Source organism: Archocentrus centrarchus, chromosome 7 (assembly GCF_007364275.1).
Source record: "Archocentrus centrarchus isolate MPI-CPG fArcCen1 chromosome 7, fArcCen1, whole genome shotgun sequence".
Classification (NCBI taxonomy): domain Eukaryota; kingdom Metazoa; phylum Chordata; class Actinopteri; order Cichliformes; family Cichlidae; genus Archocentrus; species Archocentrus centrarchus.
In genome coordinates this window covers 14368177-14394161 of record NC_044352.1, presented here as the reverse complement: position 1 = coordinate 14394161, position 25985 = coordinate 14368177, and the positions used below count along the sequence as shown (strand labels likewise).

General features: G+C 40.2%; 1 protein-coding gene across 1 annotated transcript in view; it reads left to right on the top strand.

Annotated features, from left to right (window-relative positions):
• plxnd1 (plexin D1) overlaps positions 1-25985 on the top strand; it is a 71983-nt gene that overhangs the window by 20066 nt on the left and 25932 nt on the right. Inside the window, exons 6-14 of the mRNA XM_030732773.1 lie at positions 2710-2887; positions 3144-3252; positions 10719-10818; positions 12129-12227; positions 13797-13886; positions 14196-14304; positions 15402-15559; positions 19048-19193; positions 25450-25555. Coding sequence (XP_030588633.1) covers positions 2710-2887; positions 3144-3252; positions 10719-10818; positions 12129-12227; positions 13797-13886; positions 14196-14304; positions 15402-15559; positions 19048-19193; positions 25450-25555 — 1095 coding nt within the window. The remainder of the gene's footprint in view (positions 1-2709; positions 2888-3143; positions 3253-10718; positions 10819-12128; positions 12228-13796; positions 13887-14195; positions 14305-15401; positions 15560-19047; positions 19194-25449; positions 25556-25985) is intronic.

Below are 25985 nucleotides of genomic sequence, written 5' to 3'. Positions count from 1 at the left end.
TACTGACCCAGCAAAGAAATTGAAAAGACAACTTTGCCAGGTGTCTCAACAGTGTTGAAGTTGTAGCCACTGTGACATCATCCATTGGCTTTGTTATAGACAAGAGGTTAGCGTGCAGAGTTATGGGCTAGTCTGGTGCTTTCAGCTACTCCTTTATTTCCCAAGGGGTTGCCACAGCAGATGGATCTGCATATTCGATTTGGCACAGTTTTTGAGCCGGATGCCCTTCCGCATACAACCCTCCCATTTATTTGGGCTTGGGACCCACACGAGGAGTACACGACGAGTACACTAGCTTATGACCCCCTGAGAATGGACTTGTGTCTCCTCCCGATCGACTAAAGCTGCCAAGGCTTATTAGTAGCATTGGTTCAAGACTCAGAAATCAAGTGCTTAACAAATTTATTAGACCACTACTTAGTGTAAGGTTTGTGCCACAGCTGCCCTAAATGAACAGTACTGGTAATTACCAGAATAATTTTTCTGTAATGCTTAATACACCAATATGTGCAGGCAATTTGACTGAAATTATCATTTTTTTTTTTTTTGCCAAAATACAACTATTGTTGTTATGCATGGATTTTCAAATTTACAGTTTTACCAAATAAAGCTGAAAAGATAATAAAGCACATCATAATTTTTTGATTAAGACACCAAATTACAGTTATTTACTCGCATTCCTGAACAGAAAAATTAGTTTTAGTGGTTTAATGTTATGCTAGATTCATTTCTGACTTCTCACAAAAGTCCAGCCTGCCGGCTCTAATTTGGGTATAAAAACATTAATTTATTTTTATTTTTCTAAGAAATATCAAAATTTTTTTGTTTCAAACAAGTTTTTGACAGATTTCGAAAATATTTGTGCTTTCGTATTTTTGTGACAGCTGGTTTATTATATTTGTCAGGCACTGCAGACACCTGGTAATTATTAGTGCTAATTGGAATTTTATGAAACAAAACTAGGGCACAAACTTTTTTAGAGGATTATACCCCACAAGAAATGTTTTTGTCTGGTAATTCAATTAAAAAGGCTCCAAAATGTACAACCATCAACAAAATGGCCAAGAGGTCCATTTCAGTGGCAAGCTGCATTCAAACACTGTATAGCCATAACACACAGACACAGATACCTGACAATTAGTGACAAGTAGCAAACTAATAAAGCACTAGAGTTTCATGCTCCAAAACTGAAGCACAAACTTAGTGGATAATCCACACATCAAACTATAGTATTTGTCATTTCATTTCATTAGCGATGCTTTAAAATACACCAACACCACAAACACTGTGGAGAAGTCCAGTGAAGCAAAGACACTTGACTCTAAAGGGAGCGCATAGCAACAGCAGATATTGTGATAAAATTGTTATTGTGAATTTGTTTGCCCAGGGTAATTGTATAGTGAAATTTCTGCACTGGGACAGGTTTTATTATGAACACATTTTCATTCTTCCTCAGTGGCCCTTTTTCATTAAGTGGCACAGTTGATTTATACAGGTCATCTTATCTATCTGTATCTTTTATTTCTTTTTATATTTAGCTGTAACAAAATGTGGTAAAATGAAATGTAAATGTATATAAAACTGAGTGGAATAACAGACTTTGTTTTTGAGTTGACACATTTGGTGTCAAAGGAATGAAATGTAGCAGTTTGGCTGTTGTGCCGACTGAAAAATGTGTTTTATCAGTTACTTAAAAGTGATTTGCAGTGACTTTCTAATGTCACTTTACTATATAGTATATGCACACAGTATTGGGTTATGTTTCTAATCACCTGTACCTTCATAAGATTCTGTTGTACTAATAGAAAATAGCTTTGCAGGTGTTTATAAGTTTTGTTTCATGGACTGCTACCTAATGACTCCACTTTAATTTTAATCAGACTTGGCAGGATAATATATCCCAGTTAAAAGAATGCCTGCCTCACCTGCTTACAGGGTATAATGTGCAAACTGTTGTTTTCAGTAATACTTAACAGTCATTATATCATGTAACCAAAGATAACAATGTGATAATTAGCTCAGGGAAATTTGACACCTCCGATATATTTGACCTTTAATTACAGATCATAATTGGACTTGACTCAGAGACGACAGGTCATTAATTGGTTCATTAATTGTGGATATTTGCTTGTAATGAGGGTCAGTGTGGCTGGTCTACCAGCTGCCTCAACCAAAGGCATCCTTCAGCAACAGGAAACTCCTCTCAAGGTTGTCTCTCCAAACAGGAAGCAGCAGGCAGGAAGTGCCTAAACAATGGAAAAGATTTTTAAGATATGTAAGCGCATGCTGCCGGCTGCTTCAGTTCCTACCTGCTGGGCCGCAGAATATGTCATCTTGCTCTTCCTCTCTGCTTAACAATCTTTGCCTGCTCCCACCAACCCACCCTTAGTTTTCTCACATTGAAATCATTTAGCTGAAATTCAGTCATGTCAGCGAGGTGTTATGTTTCTCATTATACGTCTGTCATACTTCATCACATACCCAGATTTAGATGTGAATGTAGCACTGTGCCATCTGTTTCTTCATTGCACATTAGTTTCTTTATTTTTCTGCCCGAACTCCTAAACAAAGTTGAAGTAATGCCAACACCATTCGCTTTCTGTTGAAGCGTGTTGGACTTGATGATTGTGAGTTTGGGGGATTCGATTTCTAATTAATTTTGATAAAGATGAGTAGCTATTTATATTGCTATATGTGTTTTTGCCGCAGGATGTTGGCATCTTGATAAATGGCAGCGTTCCGGATCTGATTGGCTCCCGTGTGGAGTGTGAATATGAGCCGGGGGTTTCTACAGTTGCCACTGTGCACCTGGACTCCAGTTCAGGTCAGATCCAGACCTGCCCTCTCTTCCCGCAAGAAAGCTATCAACCAATCCTCCCTGGGAAAGGTGAGACTGCAAACACGCATCCAATTGGTTCTTTTATTTTTTTTTTGCCAAGGCTGCCAGCCATATTTTTCCACCTATTTCAAGGACAGTTACGGTATTTGATTCATTTTTTTATGCGAACAAATCCAATTTCCCCTTTCATCTTTCAAAAAGCAGCAAAGTCAAGATATGTTGTTGTCTACCTTGTGTTATGACAGTGATACCATCTCCAGCAGTTGTCACATACACTGCCGTGTACATGCTTTTGTTTCTTCAGATCACCTGACTGTTTCTGTGGCGATAAAAGTAAATGGCACGTCTGTGGTATTTGGGAGCTTCATCATCTACGACTGCGAAAGGACTGGAAAAATACATCCAAAGACATCGTGAGTCACACTTTCAATATCACCCTGGTTGATCTCAAATTCGTGATTTATCCAGAGTTTGTGATGCGTAGCCAGCTTAGAGCATGGCATTGTGATCCATTATGTCCAAACACATTCACTTTGATGCAGTGGTGAAAAAGATGTTTACTCGATTATTGTATAATTTTCAGGCAATATTTTTTCTGTAGTTTCTTCTACTTTATCTTTTTTTCTCCGCTACATTCCAGATGGAAGTCTTTCCATTACAACATTTATCAGTTTTAGATATAAAATACTAGCAAGATTAGGATTTTCACACAAAGACAATTATGCTATGGGAGTGTAATTGTTAAAGAGGAAATTAGTGGCTCTCAGTCTTCTTGGCTTACAGAAAGCTGCCTACTTGGGGTCCCATTTGCCATTTCACATACTGTATCTGTATAAAGCAGTATCTGGATATGAATATTAAGCATCTGCATTTACAGGAAATGATTATTAATACCTCAAGCTTTCTGGTTTCTGTTTGTAGCCCGAATATTGACCAGTTATTGATCAATCACATTTGAGCAGGCTTTGTTTCTAAGCAGTCCCTGAGGCCCTGCGTCCCCCCACAGTGACATCATATTTGGGCTTTTCTGGCCCTTTTACTTCATTCAGTGAAGCATGTTATACTTTGTTAAACAATGATGACTTTATTGTCCACATATGAAGACATTCTTTTATTTTTAATTACTTCCTGTCACAATAGGAAATAGGTGTGGCAATTTATTGAAACATGTGCAAATATATATGGAAATACAGTATATAAGGCAAAAACAAGCTCAAGACTTTTGCACAGGACTGCGTGTTCCTGGAACCTCCAAAATATTTATCATCCACAGGGACAAAGTAATCAGACAATATCTATAAGTTGTTAGCAGTTCCACCAAAGAGTTATTTCTCCTATGACTTTTATCATATCAGTTCAAATGGTTTTATTTAAACTGATTGAGATTGTACAGTTTAAATTGTTCAGTGTCAAACACATGGATACAGTTTTTCTCTACTTCTTTGATACCAAAAATATCTGTTACATAGTACTCATGACTTCTCAGACAAGATTACTGAACCATATAAACAGCTGAAACTAGGTTCACCTGGAAGGTGGAACAATAAAATGTTATTAGGCATTGATGCATCAATAATAGTCTAATTATGAAACATTTAATAGCGTGCGAGTCTTAGGGGACACAATTCTCCATTATAAGCTCTTTGACTCTAACTTCATTTTGCTCATAATATTTCTTTAATTTACACAATTATTGAGATAAATCAGATACTTTGAGTATCATTACTTTATTTTTATACTTTTACTTAAGTAGTGGATTCACTGCTTCAATATGCATTAGATTTCTCAAAACAAACCCTCTTTAATGAGATATAAATACCAATGAAATACAATTATAGTGATCTCCAAACAACAAATGTTAGGCACACTCCCATCCCCATCCCCAACCTCTCCCTCTCATGCTTTTTCCGTTTTCTGTTTAGGCCACAATGCTTTCAACATGTCTTCAAAGGCTTATTGTGTGTTTGGCTTACTCCAGGTTTCTCAGCACAGGATCAAATGTGGGATTAATATGCTGTAAATGTTAATCCAAAGGAAATTAGATATGTGTGTCTGGCAAATCATGTCGGTGTTTGTTTATGTGAAGAATTGTGACTTGAATGGCCCGGTTACAGGGAGGGTTTACTCATATCTGGAAGCAATCCAGCTGGCTTCCTCCTGCATGTTGGACCATGTCAGACGATCCGCTCTATCTGATGGGCAGATCTCAGGCTTAGAGGGGCATCAGTGTGTGTATGTGTGTTTTTCTGATTCCCAGAGATTGAAAAGGCGTTTGATTTGTCCCTTTTGTTCACTTTTTGAAAGCAGTTTCGAGGTGTGAACACAGCAGTTGCAGGTACATGTGTGCAAGACTGCACCCAATATGTGCACGTGGCCTCAGTGCTCGGCAAGGTCCAGGAGTGTGAAATTAGATGGTGGTTTTTTTGAAGGTGATAATGAGCAAAGTGCCATTCTCACAGGATGAGCATTCTGCTGCAATGGGTGGAACTGCTATACTCTATCTGATTTTAATCACTGCATGCTGTTTTGTTAATAATCCCTAAAGAGCCACTCATTCTCAATGAAACCAGATAGTAGAGGGTCTTTGTTTTTGCGCTTTATGAAAAAAAAGCCATCACTCAGGTTTTTCATATGTTATTAGATACTGATGTCTGAACGTCTGTGCAAACCATCAGTGTCACACGGGCAGCATTAAAAGTGATTTACTGCAAACTTATTCTTATATTGGAAAATCAGTCCAATGCTGTCTCGTGCTCCTCCAGTGTGTGAGCAAAATTACATTTTTGAAAGGTGTCGGTGGAGGGTATTTTATTCCAATTCATTATTAATACACTATGCAAAACAAAGTGAGACAATATCCCCTGCGGGATTCTGGCTCTTAGCGGTGGTGCCAGACTGATGTGATTGAAAATAAACTGATTCTAAGTGGTGCAAAGAGCTAATTATCAATTAATCTGCTAATTGTTTTCTTGAATAATCAATTACTGATTTGGTTTATGAAATGCAAAAGTTTAAGTAAGTACACTTTATTTGTGTCGCAGTTTTTAAGACAAAGAATAGTCACAAGGTGCTTTACAGAAGTATCAATAAAAAGCAAGCAGCACCACAAAGCAAAGGGGACACACAAGCAAAGAAAATGAGCACACAACACAAGCACGATCTAAATGCCTGTCTAAACGGCTGAGTTTAAGCTGCCTTTTAAAAGAGGCCAAAGAATAACAGCGTCAAGTGGTAAAATCTCCCCTTTCCGTCTGTCAGAAACCCAACAAAATGGCAAAAACAACATCATATCATCGCCATTCAGAAGCTGGGACCTGTTAATGTTAGGTCATTTTGACTGAAAAATGATTTAAGGGATTAATCATTTATCAAAATAGCTGCCAAATAATTTTCTCTTGATGAACAAATAAAACTAATTAATTGTGTTTTTGTTTCAAGTCTAGCAAGTTCAGTGAATTAGTGACCATATTTGATATTATTATAAGCTTTAATTGTCTTTGTTCAAAGCATAACTCTGTTTAGCTCAGGGCAAAAAAAAAAAAAGCGGGGGGGGACTATTTTTCCACAAGCACATCTGCCAAACATTTTATATCATCTTCAGTCAATGATGAATTGTATACTAAAAAAAAAAAAAAAACCAGATTTAACCTCAGATAGTATAACCACAAAACAAATCCTTTGCTTTTTTTATATGCAGGAAAAGTGGTAGGTGGTGAAACAGTACTGATGCATTTTTTATTACCCTGTACAAGGCAGAAACTGCAGGAGCGTTACAAGAAATCCATAAGTTAGTGGGTGTAATTTAAGCCCCAGTACCTTACATGTTTTGTATACCCATTTTTTTCTCCCTAGTCTGTCCTCGGTACTCTTGCTCCTTAGTATAATCTCTTATCAAAAAGAAACAAAATCGTATTAAAACAACCTCTTTGAGGTTGTGAGCACTCCACAGTGACAGCTGTCCTTGACAGACTGCCAGGTTTGAGCTCCAGTGTTTAAAGCCCGGATCTAAAACACATGCTATAAAGTCAGGCTTATTAACAGATATATGTGACAAGAGATATTAAAGGGACAGTTTTGATAAAGAATATTACAGTATAAAATCACTTGTGTAATACCGTCTGTGGTTTTTGAAGTATGAGAAAACATGATGTCATAGTGACATCAAGTTTTAACAGAAAGCATGTGCTGCAGCCACGGGAGTGGACTTTAAAATATGTGACACTTCACATGACAGGAAGTTCTAACAAGATTTGTAGTTAAGCTGCATTCGGGATAATGTAGGCTGCGTCACTTCTTGGAGCATCACTAGTCATACTACATACTGAAATTCAGAATATTAGAGTAACCACTGACCATAAATTAAACAAATGTGCTCTAATAAATCCGGATAAACATCTATAGGGTAAAGCGAGCCTTAACATAAAAGAAAATATTCTTCATTTATCTATTAAAATGAAAACCATTGCTATATTAGCAAGGTGAAAATGGTAATCATTTTATATTCTACATAATTATTGTGAGTTGCAAAACCTTCAGCTTTAAGAGGTCTATCTAACAAACTTGGTGAGCTGAGTTAGTTTGCTTGTTTTACAGAGTGTGTGGTTGCGTTTGTGTGTGTGTGTGTGTGTGTGTCAGCACCCGAGTGTTTTTAGACAGTTTTTCCTCGACACTTTCAAAATGGTCACCGGGTAAAGTGTTAATGACAACCAGACCGTAGCATTCCAGTCTCACCACACAGCCCAGTAGGACAAACACCTATCCTGCCCTCTCGCTCTCATTACGTCTCTCAGCCACGCTCTCACTCTCAAACGCACACTCTATATTTGCTTTTTGTGTCTCAAGTTTTGGCATGTTTCTCTTCTTTTCTTTTTTCCCTCTCTGTCTCTGTTTGCCCCCCACCCCCTGTCCTTCTCTGTCGTTCCCCCCAGAAACTGATCTTTTCTTCCAAACGTATTTCTCTTTGACAGAGATGTGATTGAGGATGTGTGTTTAACCGCTGTGTCCACTGAGAGGCCCTGAGAGTGCAAGCCTGACTCTTTATTTGTGTGTGTGTGTGTGTGTGTGTGTGTGTGTGTACGTACGTGCGTGCGTGCGTGCGTGTTTGTGTGTGTGTGTGGTCATTATAACTAGGGGAGGGCAGTTTCACAGGGTATTTACTGTCAGTGTTAGGTGAACCGGAGAGAGTGTGTGCGTATGCCAGCAATCTTTGTGTGTTGGGTGGGTGTATGCGTGCGTGTGTGTGGGTGTATGCATGTGTGTGTGTGTGGTTGGGTGGTGGTTTATAGGTGTTTTAGTAGGACAGAAAAGGAGTTGGGGAAAACAGAAACTGTGCAGCTGATAAGAGCCTTGAGGGGTCTGTCTGCTTTTAATCAGAACACACACGTTTCAATTACATATCTACATCCTCTTACACCCACTTCACTCTGCCCAATCTGGAGACCCCCTCAGAGTGCTGTTATCACTGGAGGCACTATCATTCCTAGTGTGGGACATCTGTCTCTTCCCAGAGGCAACACAGTGACACGCTCTACTCACGCTCGTAATGTTCAGTGGAGATGTTCCAGTTTAGGCACTTTATCTGGAAGACACGTTTTTTTACTCTGTTCACAGAAAGCAAGAACATAATCCATATCCACAAACACTACCCTGTATCATCTCAACTACATGTCTAAAAGGCTCTCAAAATTAAAACTATCTCATATGTGAACAAAGCAGACTTCTAATACTGTATCAAAATTGCAGTGTGTATTTTTGCATATGAATTAACTCTTCTTTTTTTGTTTTTGGTAAAAGGAATTTCTATAATAAAATACAACTTAGTTTTACCTTGAAGGTAAGATGGAGATATTTTTGTTATTAAAGCAGGTCTGTTATGCTCCTTGTTATTTTGTGTCACATACAGTTATGGTAACAAGTGCACACACAGAAGCAGTGTGTAAGAACCACCTTTAGCAGCAATAACTTACATTAATGACTTTATCAGCCTCTCTCATCATTGTGGAGGAATTTTTGCCCCACACTTCTTTACAACATTGCTGCAGTTCATTGAGGTGCATTCATTTATGCACAGCTCTCTTAAGGTCCCGTCACAGTATTTTAATCATGTTGAGGTCTGGGCTTTGACTGGGCCATTGCAACACCTTGATCGTTTTCTTTTTCAGCCATTCTGTTGTAAATTTTCAGCTGTGCTTGGGATCATTGTCCTGTAGTATGACCCAGTTTTGGCCAAGCTGTTGGATAGATTTGACTCCAGAATACTTTGGTATACAGAGGAGTTCTTATAACACTTTCCAGTTTGATGGGTAGCAACAGTTGATTTTTTTAAGATCATATCTGATGTCTTTCCTCATTTGCATTGTGTTAACACACACCTGAATGCTCCAAACTAGCAAACTGCCAGACCTTCTGCTTTTATATAGGTGCTCACACTTGCTGGTGGTCATTTAATCAAGTACATTTGATTAACACCACTTGGCTGCTACTTACCCTTTTAGTTCTTATGAGGAAGCAGTGAGTGTGTGTTTAGTTTCTCATACACTGCTTCTGCATTTGCCTTAAATAAATGACGTGGTGCAATATGTCATGAGGTGTTGTTCATCTCAGGCTGTATTACCTAATTTTAAGACCTGCTAAGGATTAAATTAATTTGTATTATGTTTTGATATGTAAAACCTTAGAACTGGAAGAGGGAGCACATTGTTTTTACTATAAATAGTTTACTTTTTTAATCCCCAAAAGGAAACTGCAGAGTTGCAGCAGGAAATACACACAAAAGCACACCACATAATAGACATGAGGTAGATAAAGCAAGAAAATATAGAAATAGAAGCTAACAAGCTACTATACTACAAAATTAAGTAAAAAAAGAAAAAAAAATAATATAAATAAAATGCTTTCTAACTGTTGTGTGTGTGTGTGTCTCTCTTATGCCTGTGCTGATTTGTGCCATACATCTTCCAAAACTGATCACAAATGCATAAATCTACTTTTTTTTTTTTTTTGCTACTTCTCTAAGTTGGAATCCATTTCTCATACTACTGTATTTTAAGTACAGCAGGTAGAAACTGTATATGTATATATAAAAAATGGCCATTTTCATCATAATAAAGCAATGTGTTTTAATAATTGTTTTAAAATATGATCAATTTATTGACTTTGTTCTTCTCATTGGATTTCTCAACTATTGTAAAAATATAGAATACCACCAGACTCATCATTTAAAAATCAAACAAGGTCCAAAAGATAAAACCTGTCTTTAAGCTCTGGCCAGCAAAATCTTATTTCACTTAGACAGACATCTTCAGCTGTCAGACAAGTCACGCCCACCCAACAGTTTGCAGGGCAGGCAATGCAGGCTGTGCATGTTTAACCTGTGCATGTGGGCTTGTCTCAGATCAGCGAGTATGAATTGTATAGAGTCTACAAGCTGCTGATGGATTTAGTTGCCAAAATATCTTCACGTAGGCAGTGTAACACTCAGACTTGATCTCACAAAGATATAAATACAGGCAACAGCATGCTCACACACGCATCATCATTTACCAGTCTGAGTGTTTATTGAGAACTGCTTTGTTTCATCTCAGCAGATTTGGCCCTGTATGACCTCTCTGCTGGCTGTGTTGTAACTGTGGAATGAATGCGTCTGAATATGACTAATCATTTCTTCCTTTTATTAAAGCTAAACTTTGATGCCTGTAATCAGTTCTGCATCTTTGAGCTGCACTCCAAGTGAATCACAAACTCAACGTTTGCAAAACACTCTTTACCGAATGGGAACCGATCACAGGGAGTAATTGTATGTGTATGTAAGAGAAAAAAGGCCAGATTTGGCAACATTTTATCCTTGTTTCTCAACTCTTTCCATGTATGTGTGTTACAGATGTATGAGTTGCTTGAGTACAAGGTGGAAGTGTTACTGGGACCAAAAGAACCACCTATGTGTCTCCAGTAAAGATGATTCAAATCACAACCAGCTTGAGGTGAGTAATTTGCTTTTAATCCACCAATCAGATGTCATAATCCTGACTGTACTGTCCAGAAACACTAAGTGTTCTGTAATGAGTCCAGACGAGTTAGGCAAGAGTAACGATGTGATAAGTCAGTGTGAGGTTACTAGTGTCACAATTACAGTATGTAAGAATGTGGAAATCAGCTATAAAATCTCAGAAGGTTTTGGTTTTGGAAACTCAAAACACTTTAAGCCTCTGGAGTTTCTGGTTTCAAAACTTTTGTCTGAGAGGATAAGTGGAGTCACTGTGCTCCTATTTGACTGGAAATGATTTAACTCTTTGCTTGATACCAGCAAAGAGTTAAATTAACACCTACATTTTCCACCGTAGGTTTCTATATCCCTTTATTTCGCAGCTTAACTGTGCAAATGAAACGATATGTTTGCCAGTGTCAACCCCCGTGGGGTGTAAAGTACTTTGAAACGCAAACAAATCATCAAATAGTGTAAAATGTTTGGCACAAGACCATGAAATGGCTGTGAAAGTGTGAAATTTATCTAAAGCTTCAAGTGTAGCATTACTGAAACCAATTAAAGCTCCCCAGACGCCACTGTCATTTTGGACATTTTCCTGACATTATCAAGGCCATCGAGGTCAGCCACTGTATTATTTCTGTCCCCTCTGTAAGTTTATTGCACAGCCAGATCTCAAGGCCTGTCTGGCCCAACAGACTTTGGCCCTCAGGGTACACACAACTGGTCCCAGTTAGATACGAGAGGATGTGACTCAGTCCTGTGGTCAGCGGCTTGGTCAACAATGTTTCAATTTTTTATTATCATGAATGTTTAACACTCGCCTTTATATCACAAGATCCCCAAGAGAAGCAGACAACTGATGTAATAAAGACATCACAGCATTTTTTTTTTTTTTTTAGCAAATGCAATAAATCCCAGTCAGGCATGCTGTTTGAGATCCCAAGGTACTGATAAACAAACATGCAAAGCACAGGAGGCTTCTGTTTTTTAAGTCTCATTTTGTAATTTATATTTGAGGCTCTTTTCAAACCTGAAAAGGGTTTTTATGATGTTGGTGATGATGAGGTGGGGTTTTTCCCATTCTGCTGAGCTCATCACAGTGTCTGGTGGGTCTGTTTTTGTAATCCTTCATCATCTCTCTATTTGAAGCTGTTGTTTCCGTCAGAGCAAGGCTTCTCCCTCTCATTTCCTTCTCCTACAGATAAACAGGACAGGTATTTGTAGTCACGGATGTGTGCAGAGGAGCTATTGTTTTCTTTAACTCCTATATGTCATTTCCTGTCCCCACCTCCCACTTCACCACAGAATGCTGCTTCCTGTCCCAGCCTGGTTTCCTCTGAGGTTCCTCCATCACCATCAGGAATGGTCCAAGACTTCACGTTATCCCTGAGCAACATCCAGGAGGTATGACGCACAGCCTCCAGCTATAGAGCTGGACTTGGACTTTGTCCAAATTGCACGTTGTGAAAATGATTGGAATAAAACACAAGCATATGGTGTGTTTGCTTCAAGCTGAGTTAAACACAGATGGATATTTGTGTGTTGTGATTTGGGTCAATGAGTGAGTAAAACTGGAGTGATCTCCTTGTTGCGAGACAGAGATTAAAAAATGAAGAATGAGTGGGTATCTTTATGCTTAGTTGCTCACTGCTCAGCTGTCTGGGCCCACCGTGCCTCCAGTATCTAACCGTGACTCGCTGAGTTGTGTCTTCGTCAGCACAGTGTGCAATGTGCAGTCGGTCTGAGGCAGCGTGCGCACAGAAGGCAGCAGTTTTATTTTGCTTGTGTTCATTATAAATTCAGCTAGTCCTTCCAGATCAGTTTTTCAAATTCTATTCTCATTCCTAATCCACATCGAGCGAGTCAGATGCTGATCCTGCATCGCTGATAAGGGCACAACTGGAATCTGCTAAAAATTCCAGTGCTGACTGGTTGCCAGGCGTGGTCAGTCACACGCCTAACCCTGGCTGGCCTCTCAAGCTGTCTCCTGGTGTGTTGCTATGGTGACAGACATTGAGTCACATACAACCCCCCCCCCCCCCCCCCCCCCCCCCCCACACACACACACACGCACACACGCGCGCGCACGCACTTCCTTAGGGCAGCCTGAATGTGATTGGTCATTCATACTATTTATTATGAAAGTTTATACAAACTGACATTGTTTGATTAATGCCTTCAGTGTGTCGACAAGTCAGCAGAGCAGGAAATGTTCTGCCAGTCAAATTCATTCTCTCTGAAACATCGCCATCGCTCAGATCCTTTCGCAATTCGTGGTGAATTTTAGTTTTGGTTCCCCTACTTCTCCTTCAGGACAAACCTAAAGGAAGTTTATACATAGCCTCATTAAACATTCAGGAGCAAGCAGAAGCTTACAAGTTTATTTTCTATTACATATTAATTCAGACCTGTACATAATTCCAGGTATCATTTTGAAGTTTTTCTGGGGAGAAAAAAAAAACTTGCCAGTTGCCCAAAGAAATCAAGCTTCTCTGGTGTCAAAAAGTACAGCAAAAAATAGCAGAGGCCTGAAGAGACCGAGTAAAGTAGACCAATTTAAGGTGGCTGGATTCACAGACAAATTACTTCTCCCACTTTAGGCACTTATCCTTTATTGCTCTTACCTATCTGAGCTTCTTTATGGTCTTAATGTCACACATCTAGGCTCAGTAAAACTCGAGGCTTTCATTTTGTGAAGAATGAATCCATATTCATCGCACTGACTCCCAGATGACTTGCTGAGTTGTGGGAGTCCAGATGTTTATGAATATGAAATTTGAATGGAACATATTTTTCCTGGCAGGGAAAATTATTGTGGGTTATTTTAGTGTCCTGGTTCTCTTTCTGACTTGTCAATGACAGTGATTGAGACAGTGAGAACAGCATGCTATTAGGTTTTTGTTTTTTTTTTCCTCTGCTGTTGTTGAAAAGCTTTACATTTTACATTTTAAAGTGAGTGTTTTTGCATAACAGAATGAGAAGCTGGAGTGTGACTTTGGAACAGAGCAGCGATATGAGGCCACATGGCTGAACAGCACGACTGTCAAGTGTAGTGGAGTGACGGTAAGTACAGGCGATGACCTACCAGAAATGACTAGTGAGTGAGTTTGCCAAGTCTGACAAAACATACTTTAAGCGCCAGTGCATCTACTGTGTATTTACTGGTTCAGTGTGTTCATTATTGTTAGGTTTAAGGCTTATTTGTAACTTGTTTTTGATGTAATTATTTTAAACCCTCATTTGAGAGTTGGCTACAAACCCGTGATTATCTAGAGCATCTGCAAGTGGAAGCAAAATTACACACAATAAAGACATGAGAACACTGAGGACATACCCGTTTCACTGATGGCACCTTCTGCTTTGTATATTTAGCTTTCCACTAATCAGAGGAGTCAGATTTACCACCTCAACCTGAGGAGGCGAGGAAACTTTATTGGACACAGGGAGGATGTATTCATTGACAGCCCTCAGCCCATGAAAGGTAAGATATAAAACCCATAATTATGTAGACATGCAAAAAAAAAAAAGAAGAAAGGAGTAGATGAAAACACAGCTCTCTGCTCCATTACATTTGTTTGCTCACCTCTCATGTATTTGCAGTGTAATTAGAACACTGCCACTTGCAAGAAAAAAAGATGTGCCACTGTTGCTCCCAGAATGCATTTCACCTGTGCCCAGATGTGTTCTGATGAGATTGATGGGTTTTATTAAATCTGTAGAAAAATAAAGATTCACTTACAGGGACAGTGTGCGACTACCTTTTGCTTGTAATAACAGCAGTTTGTGTATTACACATAATTTGCCAACAACCAGTAATTTACCATGATGTTATATCCAGCTAACATCTAATTACACATAATGATTGGAGGACATAGCAAGCTGCAATTTAAGGTGTTATCAATGCCTCTCTCAAGCAATGTCTGCATGTATTGTTGCAAATACAGTTTGAGCTCCATGACAACAGTGAGATGATGAAAACTGACGTATGTTGTTGACCTTGGCATGTTGTCTATAGCTCAGCTACAAGCCACTCTTTGCCTATCCCAGTCCCAGATGTGCTGTTCGCGATCCATGTGTCTACCATGTGAACAACAGCCCTGGGCCACTGCCAGACACTCTGTGCTGTTAACAGACAAGACGGTCGCTTTCTGAACATGCAGAGTCATCAAATTTTAAAATGACACACTATATCACAAACATACAGGCGTGCACGCACTGCAATATGCACACAGTTAGTTGCACAGATGCACATGCAGGGATACAAATGGGAGTTCTCACTGGGAGGCACTCCGGAACATGAACATAATCATCTGTTTTCCCTGGCTTTGTTCTCCTCCACTCCTCCAGCTTTCTCTCCTTTTTTACTGGTTTATTTTTATAGCCACGAATATATCATCCTCCAACTCCTTATGCTATTTATTTAGAGCATGCAGCTCATGGCTTCATAAAAGCTTTAAAAGAAAATACCTTGAGGAGTGTACATTAACTTGACGAGTCAAAGCAAACAGAGTTCAGTAATGTTTTCTTACAGTAGTAATTGCCTCTATGTCTCCCCTCTTATCTACCACCTTCATCTAGTGGAAGTGTACAACTGTGGAGTGGGTAGCTCGGACTGTTCCCAGTGCTGGGGCCGGGAGGCTCAGGGGCACCTCTGTGGCTGGTGTGAGAGCGTCTGCAAACTGAGGAATGAATGTCAGCCAATAAGGGATCAGTGTCCTAATCCTGAGATCCATGAGGTAAGATCAGGGGTTAAACATGCATGACTTTGGGCTACAAATGCTCGCATTCATCCTCCTACAGCCCTCACCTTCTATGGTATTTAGGCCATAAAATGGTAAATCATGAGGTCACTCACATGGTGTGGCACCCCCATTGCCTGTCTGCCCATGATCAGCTGCTAAAGGTATTGTCTGAGCCTTATTAAAGCAGCTCATTCAGTAATAACACTAAAAATCACTTAGCCACAGACCCCGGGAGACCCAACGGAGTCAATCTGCAAGTGACTCAGGATGGCATGGGAACACCTTCTGCACTATGTAACTGTAGTTTATGAGTAAACTATGTGGACTGGGGTATGAAAGCTGTATGTGTAGGACCCTTTATGTATAAAACCACAAAGACTAAAAGGAAAACAAATCAGAACCATGAGGGATTACAGATTTTCAACCACAACAAGACAAAAAACTGCACTGCTAAAAGGAATTAAGGAGTATTTATCTTACACAGGATCTGACTGCAGTCACGTCATCGTGATTACTGCCAGGGTTTGCGGAGCTCATTTGCATGATCGTATTCATTTGTTTTTCCAACTGTAATGGGAGCCTATTCAGAGTCATCCTCCAAGCTTTTTCTGCCGCTACCAAGCATTATATCAGCACAGCTTTGGTAGGCGGTCATGGGAAGCATGGCTCACATGAGACTCAGTCGGCCTGAACTTCCTGTAGATAAAACCTGGTCGGCAAGCAGAACAAAGCAGGCGCACACACACACACTCTCTCACATACACACACATAAGCCCACAATCTGTCACACAAATAGGCCATATTGAAGCATTCACGATTATCCTTCGTTCTTTGTAGCTGTCAGCATACTGTGACTAACAGGATGCTCTGCGAGAGTCTAACTTATGTGGACTTCTTACATGACTGAAGTTAGCTGGGCTGAGATTCAGTATGTGTGGGTAGACTATTGTTGCAATACTCCCTGTCTCTCTCTCTCTCTCACACATACACATACACACTCCTACTGGCTCTCTCAGGAGAGCGGGCTGCAGAGAGGATACTGGTTCGGTGGGGTGAGTGATGCAATGCTTTGGCAGCCGTGTTTTCCCAGAGAATCCACAGGGGTTAGAGCCCTAGTCCTCCAGCTTACAGAAAAAAAAAACTCTACTCTCCCCAAACATTCAAACACACTCAGACTGCAGCAGCTCTTTGTTATATAGTTCTTGCGACATTGCTGCTAAGATAATGAAATGTGTTTTTCATTGCTCTGGCTTTGTCACGTACAATCTCTGTCACAAGGTACTCACACTGAAATATCAATAATACAGAGGAGGATTTCATTATTCCCTAAACTTTGACACTTAGCACCTAATTGTGAAAAATGCACTCTATTCAATTCATTGACGTAAGACAATGGAGACATTTATTATCTCCATGGGCCCTTTATTTTCATGTTATATGTAGACTAGTCCAGTGTTTTTTTTTTTAAAATCCATTGATTGGAGGCACTGTGGTGTCCAGAACAGGAACTGAAAAACATCGTTCATTCACAACATGAAAAGAAAAGGAACAGAAGGACCTGGGTGAGACCTAAATGGTTTGGGAGAGAGGATGGAGAGCTAGTTGGACAAAGACAGGGTGGAGAAGGGTACAGTATAGTGAGAAGCTTTTTCCTGTTTTTGTCCTCATGTCCTCCTTGATTAGTGTGATGCAGAGGAAGTGAAGTGAGGAGAGGAAGATGAAAGCTCTGACCTCAAAACAACCCCCCCCCCCCCCCCCCCCCCCCCGGAAAAAAAAAAAACCTAAAAAGAAAGCATATGGATTTTATTAGGTAGGTAGTTTATTTGGTGCCAGCTTATATACATGCATGTACATTTAGAGCATGTTTAATTTGAGTACAAGAATGTGGAGTAATTTTGTTTAAAAGCTCCAGCTTTCCATCTAGAGCTTTTTGCTGAGGCACATTCACACCCTGTGATCTCCCTGGAGGCCTGGCAGAGTTTGTGCTGTAAATCAGGACTCACAGACTTGTAAGAGGTGTAAATGAACAGCATGCAAGCTGATGTTGCTGTCAGGTCTCAATGGCACCGCGGGGACACACTATGTGCTATACGATGCATAGTGATAATAAATAACTGCATATTGCTGGCTGCTTTTTTGTGTTTGTCTGACATACTGCAGTGTGCGTGCACAACTGAACACACATGCATTTATATGCTGCTTGTACGTTACATGTGTGTGAAAGGCTGTAATGTTTTTGCTAGAAGAAGTATATGTATTCGGTGTAAGTAGACACAGGGTGGCCGCACTTAACGTCCAAAACCTTAATATGACCGCAAAAACATTTGCATCATTTCCTGCAGTGTAAATCTCACAGAAATACAGTAAGTAATGGGTTGGTTTCCAACAGTTTGTTTTCACACCATAATAAAAGTAGTACATTCATTCTTTTCTCAGCTGCCTTCCATTTTAGCTGGGAAATATATAGTTTATTTATCTGCGCTGTCAGTCTCGTGGGTTTCAAATTATTTGAATGCAGAGCCGAGCCTTGTCCTCTCACCTAGACCAAACAGAAGTGCTGTTTTCATTCTTCAGCTCAGTTTCTGATAGAGCCGGAGCCAGGCTAATAACACAGAGGGGTCACTGTGACCTCGGCTCAGCCACGGGGGCATCCAGAAAAGCACGCACACTGCTGGGATAGCTATGCTACAGTGGCAAGATGATGGTAGATTGCTTCTGTCTGGGGCGTTGGAGATGCTATCTGTAAAAGTTGAGCTTTCATGGCGACTGGAGAGGTGACTGTCCTCTTCCTTTCTTTCCATGGCTCCAGAATGGAAAGTTAAGAGACCAAAAGCGCGGGCTGAAATGATGCGTGAGAGTATGCCTCTGAACAACAGCAGAAATGGGACTAAGGAATTTGACAGAGCAGACACAGGAAAACAGATGAAAGGGAATAGTGCTGTGCATTAATTCCCCTGTTGAGGCTTTGCTCTCTCACTACCACCATCAGCATTCACTTTCCTCTTGACAATCAGTCCCCTAAATTGCCTCCCCACTCATCCACCTTTCTGCTGTGCTCTACACCTCGGCTCTTCAGCCCTCACTTTCTCACTCTCTCTGTCTCTTGTGGGATGTGAAGGGGGCTCTTAGTCTGCTCTTTATTTGCATGTGCTGTAGAGGATTAGAGGCTGAAGAGTCTCAGACTACCGCAGTTAAGAGTCTGCTTTGTGTGTGTGTGTATACCTAAAGTGTGTGTCTATTCAATTAGATCTCATTCTTCAGCAGAAGAACACTTACAGGGGCCCTTATCTCTGTGTGTGCCACACTCCATGTCAGCATCAGAGACTGCCCCTCTATTCTCTTAATTCTTTGTCATATTCATTATCCCCCATCGTTAGTGGAGTGTTTTTAGGACGGTAATCTACTTATGAGCTCTAATTTATTGTCCAATTTCACTGCCTTTTTCTCCCTCTTTGTTCCTTATTTGACTTTGTCTTTGTCAGATCTCCCCCCTGAGGGGTCCAGTGGAAGGAGGCACCCTGCTGACAGTTCAGGGCAGGAATCTGGGAAGGAGGGCTGAAGCAGTGAAGGTCTTTATAGGAGATGTGCAGTGTACTCTGCTGCCTGCGCAATACATTGTCTCCACAGAGTAAGTTCTACAACATATAACTGAATAATGATTCACACATTTGCAGCATATGCCAGCCTCTCCCTGGGTATATGCTTAAGTATAGCAGTTTGTCCTGTGATTTCTAGTATCTTTTACATATTTGCCTACATTTTACATTTCTCTCCACTGTTGAAATAACAAAACGGAAGTCCTTGTCCTACACATCAGCTTAGATTTATATTTTTAAACCCTGATGAAATATGCAGCATTGTTGCTGCCAGAACTTGTGAGATGATAGCTGACAATTACCTGCCGTCATGGTGTTGTCATGGTAACCTAATAGGATTTCAGGCAGGTGAGTGTTCAGGTGGATGGTAGGCTGAAATAGACACACACAGAGATCAAGTGATGGAAAGATTTCTCATCGTTACTGAAAGACTGCTGACATGTACATCTCAGACATGAACACTGTGTGTGCTAAAACACCCTTGAATCAGATCATCCAGTCAGAGCTGCCTATTTTTATTGGATGGTGGAAGCTACCTCTATTACACCGGAATGCCTTATCAGCTGGAAAAAAGCATGAGAAAGGAGCAAATGGGTGACTATTTAGGTAATTTAGGTAACTATTACCAAATTTGTATAAAGTATATTTAAGTATATTTAAAGCTAAACAACTCATTTAAACATAAGACATTTTCACACTTCCCCTGCAACCACAAACTTTTTTAGAAGTTACCTGCTGTAAGTGCATGTAAGAATGCAAATGTCTGATTAGAAATTAAATCCTTAGTACATCTCCAGTCCAAAGACTGCACATCTCCAGTCTCTGTGTTGGCCCTGGGATTGACTAGACTGCTGCATTTATGTGTGTAGTTTCCACTTTCTCTCTGTGCCTATGTGGGTTCTTTCCAGGTACTGCAGTTTCCGCCACAGTCTAACGAGTTGCATGTTAAGTTAATTGGCAATTTTAAATTGACAGTAGGTGTGACTGGTTGTCTGTCCCTGTGATAAATTGGCCAGGGTGCACCCTGCCTCTCACCCTGTGTCAGCCAGGATAGGCTTCAAATTTCAAATTTGGATTCATCACTCCATCAGACCTGTTGCCACTGATTTTCAGTCCATTTCTTGTGTAATTTGGCATACCTCAGCCTTTTCTCCCTTTTTCCCTTCTTTAAAAATGGCTTTTAGACAGCCAGCCAACTTGGCCGACCACAGAGACCATTTGTGATGAAGTTTCAACAAACAGTAGATGGATCAACTGAAGGGCCAGATGTATGTCTCAGGTCTTTGCTGGATTATTTTTCTATTTCTTAAGGACATGGCTTTCAAATACTGTCCACCAGCTGTAGATAGTTTTTTTTTTTTTTTTTTTTAGATTTGCCACTTCTTCTTTTGTCCTCCACTTGTCCAGTTTCCTCAAATTTTTTCCAAGTTTTCTGTCTAATGGGTCTTTGGGAATCATCTTGTTGGTACAAAAATATTATTTTATGCCTGTCAAACTGTGTTATGTTTGAGTGCCTAGAGATACAATTTAAAATTGGTTCTTTGCTAAGTTGTCTATTATATGTAGACATTACATTGAGTTAGGTGCCTTTTTATGCATGAATTATACATAGACAAGTGTTAAGTGGCTTAAAAAAGTGACTACAAACAAAAAAACATTCCTCTGAAAATGGTCAATGACTGGACTGGACTGAAAATGAGTGAAAAAGCAGCCAATGTTAAAAAAAAAAGACCTAGAAAGCCTGAAGAACTATTGCTCAAGTCCACTTTAAAAATTATTTGAAAGCCTGCCTCTTTGAAAGCAAAATGTAAAGAAATGAGGGTTGACTCAAGAATTTTCCACAGTACAGAAAAAAAGAAAGATACACTGAAAATATTTTTATCTTGTGTTCTGCTTTTTTTTTTTTTTTTTTTTTTTTTTTTATTCTGGACACCCGCAGATTAGCTGCAATATATGAAATCGTGTTCAAGGCCCATTCACCATATACATGCCAAATACGTGACAGGAAAGCAAAGTGAAAGCTTTTGATCCCAGGCCAGATAACCCTAGATCACGCATCTAGGATGTAAGGTGGAAAATAGTCTATTATTTGCTTCAAGGGAAAGAAACTGAAATAGATCATCAAAGGCAGCAGAGGAAATCCATACTTTTCGGTTTGTACTTGACCAACTTTTATTTAAACACAACCCAAGAGGGGCCAGTTACTAAACTCCCTCTTTGTTAATCACCATCACAGATCACATCTGCCTCATACAGGTCCACCAGTCATGAAATTAAAATACCAACTGTCCATGTGTGCTTCAGTTTTCATGTATTCATGAGGCTAATTTTCACAAATATTATTATGCAGCACACTTCTCATTTTTAAACGGTTCGATCACCACCCCTCCATAGCTCAGGGACCATCACATTGTCACCATGGAGACAGAAGGAGCCCGACTCCGACTCTAGCAGAACTCAGTGAAAGTCAGTAACTCTACAATTACATCCAAACTTTCATTCAGTATCTCTAATGTTCCTTGAATGGAACTGTTTATCTGGTCTTGCTCCAGTGAAGCCAATCATTGTATTAAGACCAGTTCTAGGGTGACCTGCGGGTCTTACCTGTCACTCCAACTGCCTGACACATTCCCCCAAACCGCACATCTAGAAAACAACGAATCACATTTCACTCCAGGGTGAGCTCATCCCGTGTTGTCATTCCTCATTGGCTCCCAGGGCTGGTTGTTGTGACAGCACATCCTCATTGCTGGAAGTGGCACTGACAAATCATAACACATCAGTGTGGCTGACAGTGTCAGCACATTTGAATCTCACACACACACACACACACACACACACACACATGAGAAACATTTTTCAACTTCTATCCCTGTGGGGACCTCGGGTGATTGATTAGATTTGATCCTATTTTATCATCTTCACAACTTAATTTTGAGGCAGAATGTAAAGCTATTCATACCACACCCCTGAAGCAACAAGGTCTGCTTCGAATATCCTCATTCATAAGACCTGGCCAGCCATCAGTATGGCTCTTTCTATACACACTCATCAGCATGCACACACCTGTCCATGTGACCTCATTTACCATGACTGTTGAGACAGGTGTCTGCCCGTTTGTTGAAAGGTGAAAGTTCACATCTGTGTGCCAAAAGGAAAATGTGCAGCACTGGAGAGGCTATGCTCTTTTCACCCAGTGTCAACATGTTAATTAATGGCACAGTCAGTCTAAGCACACCTCATTTACTGGAGTGCTTCACTTGATGTTTGGCCCAGATCCTCCATGCTGCCCTCCGTTTTCATCATTTTCATCCGAGCCTTGAGTGGCCTTCACTATGTCCATTTAGCTTGGGCCCAGAAAACACTTGTATCCAGACACATACAGACTTAATTGTTGACGATTCTGCAGCCACTCGAGGGAAATGATTAGAGACATCTCAGTACTAGACCAAATGCTTCCCTCCAAACTGTAATATCTCCACAGTGGGGAAATGCTGGAATGTGGAGCAGGAGTCAGCTCAGGCTCTGTGTGCTCCTGCAGGGAGTTTGCCTGTCCTTTGACTGGGATCACACCGCATCAACATCAAGCTCAGCACACACCCTCATGCACACACCACAATATCTGCATATCTTGCAAAAGTCTACTTCTGTGTTTTTATATCTGATTGCATATCGTTGGCACACTGGACACGTTAGTACATATCTAAAAATTAAACATGGGAGTGTTACAACATGTATTGTGCATGCGGGAGGCTGCATAGTTTTCTTTTGTGCTGTTTGACTTAGCACAACTGGATATATAGCAAGTATTGTCACTGCTGCCACAGTAGTACTAAGAAGTTAATTGTCTCATAACTGGCAAGAGTGTAATTTAGCAGAAGATTAAAAATAATTCATCTGAGTTAATTGGTGGAAATTTAATTATGCCATGAGAAGTTATTGTTATTCTTCGAGTGGAGCTTCATAGTCAATCAACAGGAAATTATTCAACATCTGTTTTGATAATTTGTTTAATTGTTTAAGTAATTTTTTTGTAAGCAAAAACGGCAACCCTTTTTTGACTCTAGCTTCTCTAATGTGAAGCTTTTGTGGGGGTGGTTTTACAGTGTTTTATCAGCGTACAGTGAATATATTATATAGTATATTTAGTGAGAGGATCCAAAGCAATGGACAGTGCACAAGAGAGGTGAAGAAGAGAGTGCAGGGTGAAGTGGGTGGAAATGAGTGTCAGGAGGGATTTGTGACAGAAGGATAGTAGCAAGAGTGAAAGGGAAGATGGTAGTGAGACCTGCTAATATGCATGGTTCTGAGACAGTGGCGCTGGCAAAAAAACAAAAACAAAAAAACAAAACAAAAAAAACAGAAGGCTGAGCTGAAGATGTTAAGATTTTCTTTGGAAGTGACCAGGATGGACAGGATTAGAAATGAGTATATCAGAGGGATGGCTCAGGTTGAGCGATTTGGAGACAAAGTTAGAGAAGCAAGGCTGAGATGGTTTGGACATGTGCAGAGGAGCGAAAGAGGATATATTGGAGAAAGGATGTTGAAGATGGAGTTTCCAGGCAGGATGAAAAGAGGAAGACCACAAAGAAGATATATGGATGTAGTGAAGAAGGATGCACAGAGGGATGCTAGGGATCGAGTAAGATGGAGGCAGATGATGTGCTGTGGTGACCACTAAAGGGCGTAGCCGAAAGAAGAATATTTAGTGCTTATATTATAGATTTGACTGCAATAAAAAAATAAGCTTGGACATGTGGTGACATTTTTCATTATGTCATTATGTTTTCTGACATGCTGCATCAAATATTTCCAGGTCACGTTTTCTCTTCATGGGTGTCCATCATACTTTAATACTTTGGCTTATGTGGTTCTTTCCTTAAACCATGAGACACACCTAGTTTGAGTTTAAATGCTGCGGGCTGACTTCATCAGAGCTTCTATCTGCTGAGAAGGCCCTTTGTCTTGTACTCCACAGGAAATAATGACTTTGTGTCTTTGCTGCACAGAATTATCCTCAACATTATGGTTCGATAGCAAACATCATATAATATGATGTATTGTTTTGATAACAGTTTAGTTCCCAGCCTGAAGCTACCCTGCAAGTTCAGGCTGATTCAGACTCCAATTTCTCTTATTTCCCTCAGGCTTGATCCTGTGAATAGTCATGTTTCATTTTGTTTGTCCTTGTTTTTCTTTCTTCTCTAAATTAGAGCATGTGAAGCGATGCATTTTTCTCAAACAGGTGCATGTCTGCCCTCATGCCACATAAATGACAGGAGTGTAATTTGAGTATAATGGCATTCTTTACCTGATGCTTCTGTAATTAATGAGCAGGAATGCAGACCCTGCTATCAACAGATGGCTGGTACTGCAGGTTATTTTAGTTTCCTTTTAACATCTTTTCATCATATGAAAAAAAATAAATCATGTTTTAATTAGGGTTATTAAATGCTGCTGAGGGTTTGGGCTTAAATTAGATGAAAACAGAATACATTTCACTTGGATAAGGCCTGATATTTAGAAAGCCCTGACAGCTTGACCTCAGTCAAGCCTAGACCCACCCAGCCTAGCCACATCTTATCGTATGTTCTGCCAGGTCCTCCTACGTGAAGCGCAGCTCCTCCACTTATGTAAATTCCCTGGGACTCCTCTGTCAATCATCCAATCACTAGCTGAGAATTCATAACCACTGTAGCAGCAGGCACCTGACTAAATAAACCGACAGGGTGTCAAGCTGGAAGGAGATCATGTGAGGCGATAAAGGTTGTGTTCCCCCCTTGGTGTATTTATCCCTGTGAGGTCCCAGAACAGTAGGTCTCTGTGCCTCGGTACACCACTGTGTCATTAATATGAGACGTCCCAGTAGAGCGAGCACCGATGGCACAGGGTTTAATCACAGCCAAGAGGCAAGAGTACACGCTACAGCAGCTTCTTAATCTCCTCTGTGCTTAGACACATCTGGTCTGAGGAGCTTTGAACTTTACTTCTCCTAATATCTGGTATCTCAGGGCTTTATTGGATTCCATATGTAAATGCAATCGGCATTGATGAATTAGTTCATAACACCATTCTCCAAGATTAATTATGTGTCTTTGTTTAGCAGATCAAGATCTCCTTTCTCATTTTTATATTGGTTTCCCTCACTTGCAATTTGAGTTGAGCAACTTCTTTTTTTAAATTAGTTTATTGATTTAAAATTGTGTTCGTCATTTTTTTTTTTTTTGCTTGTTATTCATATTGTTCTCTTTTATTAACTGATCCTCTATTGTGGTGTGTTGTCCCCAGGCTGGTGTGTGTCACTGGGAGGGCTGCAGATAACAGGACCGATATTGTCCAAGTGGATGTGGCGCAGAGTGGGATGGGGAAGTCAAAGGAGAGCTTCTCATATTTAGTGAGTATTCTCCAGACATCCACCCTCCTGCTGGTTTTTGCTTTCTGTTCTATCTGTCTCTTCCTCCACATTTTTCATCTATGCTCTTTTTTGCTCATTCCCCACTGGGAAAGCCTCCCCATGTGTGTCAGTTAAGTGTTAACAGATGCGTTTTATGATTCAGAGGAATGCTAGTGTGTGGGAATCTTCAAACATCCATATGAGCTGTAAGCAAACCACCATTGTCGTTCAGCATTGAATGCCAGAAAAAACAAATATGGTGATTGTTGGAATGTCCCTTTGCTCTGAATTCATCACCGGACGAGGCGAGCTGGCCAGCATTGTGTTAATTGACCTCAACCCACACAGTCTCTCAGACTCTTAAGAGTATTCACTCAGTGGAAATACCCATGTAAGTCATTTGTTTCTCTTTGTTTATAGACAAAGAGTT